At 34.4% G+C, this 12,255-nt stretch overlaps 1 protein-coding gene across 1 annotated transcript in view; it reads right to left on the reverse strand.

Moving 5' to 3' along the window:
• The window catches only part of NEBL (nebulette), a 165,245-nt gene that overhangs the window by 83,839 nt on the left and 69,151 nt on the right, over positions 1-12,255 (reverse strand). The window contains exon 4 of the mRNA XM_032237740.1: positions 10,207-10,314. Coding sequence (XP_032093631.1) covers positions 10,207-10,314 — 108 coding nt within the window. The remainder of the gene's footprint in view (positions 1-10,206; positions 10,315-12,255) is intronic.

The following is a 12,255-nucleotide window of genomic DNA, read 5'->3' on the forward strand; positions in this document are numbered from 1 at the left end:
GGAGGGATTGGGGGGCGGGGGTTCCCTGTTATAATGTACAGCACAATATACTGTTTACAATGTTACAAAAATGTGATCATCAATCTGAAAATCTATTTGTATCACTTATATTTATCATATATTACATGTTCATTGAAATATATATTATGGCTTTAGAGACATGGCTTTATTATGGCTGTATTAAAATCTGGAAAGCCAGATTTATTTAGGATTCAGGAACTATTTACTTTGTCAAGCTTTTAACTGTTAATTTTCAAATTGGGGAAAATTAAGAAAACAAATTTGATCTAAACTATAATATAAGGGAAATTTGTTTTAAACATTCATATTGTATATTTTAATAAATATATAAATATAATTGAGCTTAAATGAACTCCAGAGGATGGTAGAGGATAGGAAAGCCTGGCGGAACATTGTCTATGGGGTCGGGATGGGTCAGACACGACTTTGCAACTAACAACAATAACAATAAATATGTATATATTATTTAAATATATAATATTAAATATTTATAAAGTGCCCTGAAAATGTGATCTTCCAGCAAACTTGGGGATCCAATTAGGAAAGCTATATGATAACTGTTTAGTTAGATCTTTTTATCCCTCAATCTTGCTTTTATTTATTTTTTAAGAGCTTGGGTTTTTAAGAGTTTGTGGCAGTCATGTAAATTTGTTAATAAATGAATGAATGAATAATATATTTTATAGATGGTTCATAACCCTGTTACTAATCATCAAGAAAGAAAAAGCATATAAACACAAATATTGGAAATGCCATAACAAGTTTGAACATTTGAACATATGCATTGGTAATGGAAAAAAACTCAGAAATACTGGAAACAAACCGATCAAAATATTTTTTCAAAATCCTATTGAAACTGAAGTCACAGATATATTATTAGATATAATTCAGGAAATCGTACCTATATTAATAAATTAGAAAATTAATAAATGAAACATATTACAATTTATTATATTGGCAACAATGCTGTAAAAGAGAAAAGTTGCTGACATTAGATTGGGAAACCAGAATTGATGAACGTGCTACAATGAAAATTGACAGCATCTATCTGTAATGGAATTTTACAATCAGATTCAAGCAGCACATTGCACAGAAAGACAAATTTAGACACCTGGAATATGATTTCTAGGAATTAAATAGAAAATAGCAACAACCTGTAATGTTCAATATAAGGTATAGATATACAAATAAAAGGGAAAAGTAGATTATGTGTCCAAAAATATTTTCATAATATTTTAATCAATATTCAGTATCTGTTTTTCTTTTTCTCTTTTTCTTTCACTCTTTCAACAATAAAAAAATGTTTTTTTAAAAAATAAGGTATATACAACTAATTTTCAGTTCCTGCAGCTGAATATAATATTTTTCAGTATTACTGTTCTATTGAATAGATAATTAACTGGGCAACAGATGTCCAACTCATCCTAGAATAATTTATTTTTCCCCTCCTGCTGTGGCTGTCATTTGTTCCATGTCACTAATAAATTTCCTTTCTTTTAACTAATATGAAGTACCTCCCAGGTATCAATTAAAATCACTTTAAAATAATTATCACAGCAAAATTTACACATAAGAAAATATCTTTGAGTGCAAATATTCCTCAACATACAACCACAAATGGTTGTGATTTGGTTGCTAAGTCATGGGGTCATAAAGCAAGATGTTTGCCAAGCACTAATCTCAACCCAAGTCAGTGCAGATTTTGTCCCTTCCAGCCGTGAACCTAGAATAAAGTCCTTTCACCTACCTATTTCCCCCACATTCACTTTTGGCCATCCTACACCTTGCCTTGTGGGGCAGCAAGCAGCTCCAAAATCCTGCAGCTCTGGGACTACTTACCACGCACCAGGAAGCTGCACCCACCAGAGCCCATGAAAAGGAGAAAAAGAAGGCGTTGCAGCCCCGCTAGTGGTAGTGGTGTGGAGGAGGAGCAGGAGTAAGGGGGGGGGGGAAAGGAGGATGAAATAAAATTTTTAACTTTGGATATATGAAAATGTGAAAACTGAATATTTGACCGCTGTGCCTTTCAATATACTAAAAAGATTCTTTTTCCACTGTACTGGTTGTTAGCGAGGTAAGAAAGTTCAATAAGTGGTATGGAACAGGTAATCATTAGCGTCACTTCAAAAAAAAATTCTTGGTGATGCATAAATTGTTGATAACAAAAAATATTTCTGAAAACGTATAATTTCTATACCAAAAATTTAGACCATTAAAGAATAGGTTGTAAACTGCATGTTCCAATAGAAACATGTTAGAATTTCAAGTTATTTCATTTTTTTTCTTAAACTTTTATTTATTTGTTTGGTTGGTTGGTTGCTTATTTGTTGCTTAGTTTATTTATATTTCCAGCTAATCCATCTCCCTCAAGGAGGGGCTCTTTCCCCCTTAATTAATTGAATATTTATTTGGGGTGCTTGGCTGTAAATAAAATGTGCAGCATTGTTGTTATTTTTATTATACAACATCAGTACACTTGACTTCTACATGCTACTTTTTATCAAAAGGAAGCTCTTATAAATTTCCAAAAGTATTTTCCTAATAGTTATACATGCAAAAAAATTAAGAATGCAAGGTTTTCTACAGAGATTTTCTAGATCATTATGGTCAAGACCATAAATATATTTGTTCATGAATAAATATATAAATCCAAATACATACATACATTGAAAATCATTCTTTTACACACACACAAATTTCAGCTATATGGCAAAGACTTTCAAAAATGACAAAAGTCTTTTAATGATGATTACCGTATTTTTCAGAGTATAAGACACACCTTTTGCCCTCCAAAAAGAGGCTGAAAATCTGAGTGCGTCTTATACTCCGAATGTAGCATGAGCCATACCTGGTGGGAAAGGGGAGTGAGAGGTATGGTGGCACTATGGTGGTGGCAATGGCAGCAATGGTGGCAACGGCAGCAATCAATGGCAAAAGGCAGCCGATTGGTGGTAATCTGGAAAGCTGATCCAACCACCAATCAGAAATGTAAAATTCAAAGGTTCTAGTGAACCAGTTCCTATAAATTAAGGCGAACCTCTAGTTGGGCCATTAGTGGAGACCCCTGCCACAAAGGAATTTGACCTACCACCCGAGCTGCCCTGCCGCTCCTGGGCAAAATTAAAGTCACTGCTGTTGCTGCGGCTGCTGCCGGGCAAAATCTAAAGTAACCGCTGCCACTGCCTTCCTGCTGCCCCAGGAGCCCTGCCGCCACCTCGCTGCTGCCCGAGGAACCTGACCTGCTCCTGGGCAAAATTTAAAGCGACCGCTCCACCACTGCCTGGATAAGCTGCTTGCCTCACCTGCTTCCTGGCTGACACCCCAGACAACACTGCCTGGAGAAGTCTGCCATCTGCTCCTGAGACATCACACAGGTAAGCACTGGTTAGAGATGGCAAGGGTCTTCAAATGTGGCAGCTGTAAAACTTGTAGACTTTACCAGTAAGTTCCAGAAATCCTGAGGTAATATGACTGGAGGAGGAATTCTGGGAATTGAAGTCCAGAGGTCTTAAAGCTGTCAGCACTTTTGCAATGGGTTTGGCTTATTGGTTTAAGGTTTAAGGCTTATTGCCTGTTTGCAGGTTGGGGTTAGGGTTAAGTCTAAGGCATATTATTTAGGGGGAGGATGTAATGATCTAATGTGTGTGTATGAATGTGGTTTCAGCTACAGTGCACTGTATTGTTATAAATTATTGTTCGTTCTTGCAGAAAAATGTCAAAGCCAAAAAGGCAGGCATATACAATCTCTTTCAAGCTGGAAGTCTTGAAATATGCTGAGGAACATGGAAACCAAGCATCAGAGAAACATTTTGGACTACCTCCAACTTTAAAGATGATAAGAGGGTGGAAGAAACCAATGGATAAGCTGCAAAAGGTAAAAGATAAAAGCAAGCACAACTTTCGTGGGCTTCCTGCAAAGTGGCCATAGTTAGAGGAGGAAATGAGAGACTGGATCACAGGTCACCGGAACAGTGGTTTCGCAGTCACCACAAAAATGGTGATGTACAAAACCAAACATACTGCTACACGGAAAGGCATTCAAGATTTTAGTGGAACACCATCATGGTGCTTCAGATTTATGAGGCAATATGGCCTTGCTATGCGCACCAAAATTAAAATTGCGCAGAGAATGTCAAAAGAGTATGAGGCTAAGATCCTGTCTTTTCATACTTTTGTGATATTCCAGGAGGACAAATAATTTTGAGATTGGCCAGAACGGGAATATGGCTGAAGTCCCACTAATTTTTGATGTGCCAACAAACAGGACTGTTGACTTCAAAGGTACCAAAAACATAACTGTAAAAACTACAGGACATGAGAAGACACATTACACAGTTGTGTTGTCCTGCTGTGCAGATGGCACCTAATTGGCACCAATGTTAAAAGGAAAACCTTCCCAAAAGAAGTGATTCCAAGAGGTGTTGTTGTGCATGTCCATGAAAAAGGATGGATGGATGAGCATAGCATGAAAGTATGGATTGAAAAAGTGTGGTCCAAATGTCCTGGAGGGCTACTGAAAAAACCAGCTTTATTAGTGCTTGACCAGTTTAAAGCACATATTACTGACAACACTAAGAAAAGATTCAAAGAAGTGAAGACCAATCTAGCTGTAATTCCTGGGGGTCTTACCAGCCAGTTGCAACCTCTTGATGTTTCCAACAACAAGTCATTCAAAGTTTACATGCGAGAAGAGTGGAACAAATGGATGGCTGCTGGTAATTATGCTCTGACACCCTCTGGATTAATGAGGATCACTCAAGTTTGTGAATGGGTGAAAACCTCATGGAACTCAGTGAAGGATGAAACTGTTACACAATCTTTCAAAAAATGTGGCATTAGTAATGCCTTAGATGGAACTGAAGATGATATCATTTATGAAGGTAGCAAAGAAGAAAGTAATTGTGAGCAACTGAGCTTCCTAAACTCTGACACCAGTGACGATGGTGAGTTCTTGGGGTTTCCAGAAAATCAGAAGAGTGCTTGAACCTTCAAGTTTCTCTTCATTTGTTAATCACAGTGATGAAAGATAGTTCTTAATACTGTTGTTGACCTTACAAGATTGTAAAAAGTATACACTGTTATAAAAAGTATACATGGTTGTAAAAAGTATAGATGGTTGTAAATATTCTGCTATATGACATTTTATTAAATAATATATTACTACACCATTTGGTTCAGAATACTTTTTTCCTTGTTTTCCTCCTCTAAAATCTAGGTGCATCTTATACTCCGAAAAATACGGTAAATGTTTACATAGCGAAGTTGTTCCATAAGAAATTAAAATTCAGAAAAAATCAACCAGACTGTAATGGGAAAATCTTTTTAAAGAGTTTATTGCTCTATGCCCGCCAGCACCTGAGTAGAAAATGGAAGAGTGCTTTATTATTATTATTTTATGCATAAAGCCATTGGATAATTCTGGGCCAGTCTTAGTCCTAAGGAGAAAACAAAAGCAAACCATTCTGACAATGTTGGATAGAAAACCACACCTAGCATCTAGACTGACTCAACACACAAAGTTTTATAAGCATTTGTTCATTAAATTATCTACTTTTCTAAATGTTTTTAAAAGTAACTTTTGACAGAATATATATTTTATTTCCAAAATTCAAGTTCTGAATCTTAAGTTTAAATAATATTAATAATGCTAAGAGCTAGATCTGTGCCACAAATCCAGGAGAAGCTTTAGCTGAGCACAATACTGTCTACATTTCACAAGCATAATTTGTTCAACAAGTGAATTTCATATTCACTGGAAGAGAAGTACAGTCAACAATTGTGGAAGATGGTAAACGAAGGAAGCTGAGCTGTATTAGGAGTAAGGACAATTTAAGGCAACTCTTTGTATTTTAATCAGTTTTTATTTTAAAAATTAAGAATAAGTTAATTCTTAATCTTAAGAATACAGAACTATTGACACACCTGGTTCAATTTTTCAAGAAATCCAGTTAACAGAAATATAGAGCTCTCCCCAAAAATGGGGGGAGGCTCTACAAATAGAAATGAATTTGACTGTAAGTCAAAGATTAACTTATTACACTGTGAAATGAATTTAGGGAGGAAGTGAGGGAGGTTTTCAAAAGAAAATCATCAATTTTCTTGATTTCACTTCATCTTAGGCTTCAACAGGAATATAGCTGAGTACATAAAGTACACAAAAGAGAGTGCTAATCTGGCTGGAAAGTGCTTAATAGAGAGACTAAGGAGGCCTTTTGATAGTTCTGTTTCACAGATGAAAATCACTGAGGGTTAGAGTAGATTTTTTGCATCTTTGTTGTTAGTATAGATATGCCTCAGTACCAAGACTGCAAAAAATACAATTTCTTCACAAAAAACAGAAACTTTCCATTTTAAGTTATTTTGCTGTAGTACATTTTTATGAGCCTCAATTCTCCTTTAAAGAAACTCACTTTTCTCTTTAGCTACATTTTTGTTGATTAATGTACATGGCATTGTATTACATTACATCTTGCATCAGCCTTAAATCTGACTACTGTCATGATGATGAAAGAATTCAGTCCTGCTTCGAAAATGTGTCAGGAATCAAGAGAGTACTGGGTTAATAAATAAATGAACAAACAAAAACAGGCCCAGTCAAATTCTATTTGAAGTAGAATGACAAGATATCAAATATTATTCATCTCTATTTCAATGTTTTAACCCAACAGATATGCTTTTCTAGTCACCAGGCAGATGATGAATCATAAACATGCAATAAATAACTCCAAGGTTAAGTCAAACATAACTAATCAGTAGCTGATGAAAAATAATTTTACCCTCTTTATTCTTGTCTCCTCTTGTTCCATTGCTGTATGTTCCTCAAATATTTTATGACCTTAGAGAGCAAAAAAAAGAGGGGGGGTTATAATTAATAAGTAGGCCAGAAACAATTCAGTCTGCAAATAAAGACAAGCAAAGAAATATTTTACAAACATCACCTCTTTTCTTTTTTTCTTTTAAAATTGATTTGAACAAAAATTCTAATAGATCAATGACCACAGAAATTTTAAGCAAGTAATATACAGTAACCTTTTTTCATTTTGACTACCTTGACAAGTGGCAGAGAAAGCAATCCATATTTACTTTAGTCCCTGTTCAGATGCAAACATTTTTCTTTCCTTTCAAAGTAAACCTCTATGAATGTTATTTGATTGGCACTGCTAGCTAAAAAAAATACTTCAAGAATTATTAATAGAAATGGCTGAAACATACAGGTGTAACCAAGTGAACAGGCCTATCACATATTTTGTAATATTAATTTTTCAGTTAATATTTTTACAGCATTCTACTAGAGCAGGTATCCCCTACCTGTGAGCCATGGCCCACTACCAGGATGTGGCTTAGTGGTATGGTCAAGCGGGGTGAATGGTGGGCCACCACGTGCATGCAACTATCACATGCATGCACTGGTACTCGCAGCCCCACTCACTTGAGCAACAAGCACCAGTGGTTGCAACCTCAGTTACACAGGCAGAGGGTACCAACACTCACAGCCCCACTCACATGACTGGTAGCCTGCATCTCACACAAAACCATCCCCTTTTCCTACCTCCCACCCCACGCCAGACTACCAACTGAGAAAGATTGGAGAACTCTGTATTATAGGGAGAGATACAGGTTAGACTTAATTAATTAGTTAATTTGCCAATTAAAACATTGAATGAGAAATGTAAAAAGGGGGTCCTGAACTAGTCCATGCAACTGCAATATTTTCAAGTATATTAAAATATTAAAATGGTATATAAAAGCAGGTATATTAAATTTCTGAACTTCATTTCATGATAACATTTTAACATTGTCAAGGAGAAAACTTACCTCAGTAAGTTAAGAATGACAATATTTTCTGTTTGGTTCAGCTACTTCCTCCAATCAGAACATTTAAGCAAACCGCTGGCTTCTTTAATGATTCTTGGCTAATAGCACTACATGGTATCAAACCAACAGAATTATGAAATAGTCATGAAAACACTTATATGAAAATACCATTACATGTTTTTAATATAATTTAAAATCTCTTACTGAGGTTAAAAATGAATTATGTCATAGGATTTGGTTTCATGCTTTATTTAAAATATAATTATATTCATTTTCTCACACTACTTTTCACTTTCAGTGCTCATTATAACCTTTTTTTTAAAAAAAAGCTAAACAGTGAATTATTTTTATATCCAGCATAGCAAAATGTATAAGTAACAAGGAAAAAAAATAGTTCTGATTATAAACAAAAGTGTAGTTTGCTGTATTCTTGAATGAACATCATAGGCAGACTCCTTGAAAGCCAAAGCAGTGTACTCTCCAGGAAAAAAATAATAATATTTTGACCTGAAATATTGAAAACACAATAATTTATGAGCATTTCAAACTACACTACACAAATTGGAAAATGCACAGGCAATTTAAAATGTTCATTCAACTATGAAAAGTTAACTAAAATGTCCAAAACTAGTCATTAGGAAAAGCAGTTAATTTATTTAATATTCTTAGAGCAATCCATACAAAACATTGAGTTTTTTACTATGATGATAATAGAATTCTATCAAGTCTTTGATCCTGCTACTAGGAATTTCTTCCTCAAATGACCACAGTCCTACTGAATTCCAGACCCATTCCTTTTCCTAGTTATAAAATTATATATCTGATACTCAGGTTTTGCTGATCTTTTAATGACAAACTTCCATCTTGATATATTATTATTCTGTAACCTTTTCTCAAATTTCCTCAGTATTTTTAATAGCAAAAGGCTTTGGTGCAAATGTAACATTTTACAATTATTAATCATTGTTAATACGGTATCTGTAAATCATTGTACGATGCACCAAACGAAGAGTTTTGAAGACCTTTGAAAATAAATCCAGTAGTATAGTTTTAAATGTTGCTAATACCATATTGCTCCTCACATATATTTTTAATATCCTCTCAAAGTATTCTAAAAGCTTACCTCCATTACTTCAGAAAAGAGAGGAGAGAAACACACTCCACATCTCCTGAATAACAGTTGGGATTATCACACAGCTGCCCTAAATCTTATATCTGTATTTGTGTAGTACACTCCTTTCTTGTCTCTCCTGTTCCTTGGTATTACCAAAGGCTATCAACAATACTTCTATACCATTTTTAATATCACTCTAAACCAGTGTTTCTCAACCTTGGTGACTTTAAGTCTTGTGGACTTCAACTCCCAGAATTCCCCAGCCAGCTGTGCTGGTTGGGGGATTCTGGGAGTTGAAGTCCACGGGACTTAAAGTCGCCAAGGTTGAGAAACACTGCTCTAAACATTTTATAGATTTCAGCAGTTCCGCATAATCCAGTACCAACTTTCAGCAGATTTGTCTACTCCAATCACATCCTTAAATAAGTAAATCAAAATGTCTTCCTGTCTTTGGTTGGTCAAAAGTTATAAGTGATATAAGAGAGAATAAGAAACTAACATCTGTTTGAATATACTATTTTTCATATTTCAAACTACAAATTTCTACAACCCTTTGGATCTTCACCTGTCTGTTTTGAACCATTTTCATTTTGCAGATTATATCACAGTGAACTTACTTCAAAAATTATTATTTACAATGGATTAGAACTAAAATTGCTATCCAAAAACACTCCCCCTCACTGTAAGACTTTTTTCATCTTATAACAAAAAGAACATTGCATGATAGAAGTATCCTCAAATCAGATGCACAACTTCTTTAAGACACACAGCATTTTCCCTATGCAAAAGTATTCATATCATAATCCCAATGCATTGTGATATTCCGGTAAGAAGTCTTCTATTAGTTCCTCAGCCAAATTCTTAGAACTTTTTCTTCCCCTAGTGACCATCCTTTCCATCCAAGTCAGTGTACCTATTAAATAAAGTAATTCTGCAAAGCTAAAGTAGTTCTATAATGTTTAGCTTATCTAATTCACAACAGGAAAATATTTGACTGCATTGTACTGAAGCTTATCATAAATATACTCATTTGCCATTTTTAAATAAATTTGATTGGTAATTCCACCTTTAATTTACTTGGAGAGGAAAACACACACTACCAATGTGCTACAAAGTAAAACAAAATTGGCACCACAAGCACACAAAGCATCAAATAATCCAATTTCTGAAGCCATACAGACTCAGTTCTGGAAACAATCAACCAACTCACTGACACTTCCATAATATTTTTTTTATGCATTATCCTTGTCACATACATTACTGATTTGCTCCTGAGTTCTTTTCAGTCTTTGTAATTCAGGTGTGTCAGTAACAATGCTGAAACCTCTTCCTTTGCTTTCTTCAAAGTCTCGCTTGTACTTGACCTATAAGAAAAAGAGAGAAAGGACAAGATGTTATTAACTAACATCTTTGCTTCAAGGTAATTTTAAATACAGTGAAAGAATACAGTGAAAGAATTGCATGAGTTTTAATCAATGAAATCCTTCATTTTTCATCATCTGAGGTAGTTATTTCAAAATTATAACTAGCAGCAAAGTGGATGGTTTCAATTACTAGCAAAGAGAGTACCAATGCAATACCTGAAAGATTGCATTTTTTTCATCTTCAAGAAAATTGATCTATCAGGGTGCTAAAAATTGACCTCAATTGATGGCACATCATTTTTTTTAAAAAATCAGCCAGAATTTGTACTGCATAAAATAAGTGGAAATAACTCCTGTCCACATTTTCCACTCCTCCTATTCCTTTTGAAAGGTTCCATGTTCACAATTTTGGAGAACTGACTGGAAAAAAAGTATAATGGCAATAAAGGAAAAATATCTAAAAGTATGAAACCTAAATACCAAAGGTTTTGAATGACAAGGATAGCAACTGATCAGATCAGAACAGCTTATCCAACATCTTGAGTGAGGCCCAGACACGGCAACAGAAGACAATCCCAGCTGTGTCTCAGGAACTCACGGAACTCAACATCCAAGAGAAGACAGTTAATTTCAGAAAAGGTGAGCAGCACTGCTAAATCTTTTCCAAAAAAGGCTTGCACACAAACATTGAAAAGGCTTATGTGCCAAAGAAAAAAATAGTCCAAAACATGGGTGCTAACTGAGATTTATGAAAGGTAGCCTCATATTAGTAAAAGCCTTCCAAAAAAGATATGCCTCAAGTGAACAATTAGCAAGAAAACAAGGCGAAGGACAACATTAAAGCAAAGACCAACTAAATAAAATATTGTATAGGGTGGGATAAAAAGTGTGTATATGGAATGGAGATCTATAAAGTAAAATTGAAAATGAGAGAGAGTATAAAATAAGATAGAGAAAAATAAAAAATAGAGAATTTCAAGAAATAAAAAAATAAAGGTTAAGCCCTCTGCTTGCAAAGAAAACAGACTTACATTTTTCTAATAATAATCCCAACTGAAGAAAATTGTTTTGCCTTTAGGCCGATTCTGTCCTCCCCCCCCTCCCAAAAAAAAATAGGACTTGCACAGTCTCTTGATCTCTTCCACAAGGTCATGTAATGGTGCTTGGGCTAGAAAAGACTGTCAAATACCGCATTAGACCGACCAATGTCCAGTTAAATGCAAAAAGTATTAGATAACTGAGGGTACTGTGCTGTTGAACAAAATGATGTCAATGCAATAAATCAAGAGACATCTATAATATATACATGCATCCATATTAATATCAATGCTTGTTTGAGCATGAATAAACAAGATCAGTAAATGAAATGATCCATAGTAAGAGCAGAAAGAAATTTTTGGAGAAATCTATTGTGTTAAATTCCCTTTTTTTTTTCTTCTGCATTCCATTATTATTTGGATACTATTTACAAACAGATTGGCTTTTATCAGTTCTTCCTCTCTTCTCACAGACTGATGGTTAAAAGAAGAACACATTTGGTGTTAGCTTTACACTAAGTACTATCACTTTTTATCAACCATCTGGTGTCAGTGAACTCCTGGTGAGGAGCATTGAAACTAAAAGACACCATAAAATAAACTATTTTATTTTAAAGAAGGCAAAAAGAAAATGCAGTCATCAAAAGGAAAAGAAATGGGAAACAATAGAAATTGACAACAGAAAGACATTAAAAGAAAAGGGGGTAATGTTTCTTATATTTATGAAACTAAAATGACAGAATTTTAGTTCATGATTCAATATAATTTGGATTTTATATATAAAGAAATTTCCATGGTTTTTGCAACTAAAAAGAAACAAATAACCAATTTTAAATCAAACACTCATTTTTTAAAGAAATACTACTAATAAACTAACAGAAATCATATGATTTATGTATTTGTA

Source organism: Thamnophis elegans, chromosome Z, assembly GCF_009769535.1.
Source record: "Thamnophis elegans isolate rThaEle1 chromosome Z, rThaEle1.pri, whole genome shotgun sequence".
In the NCBI taxonomy this organism is placed as follows: Eukaryota; Metazoa; Chordata; class Lepidosauria; order Squamata; family Colubridae; genus Thamnophis; species Thamnophis elegans.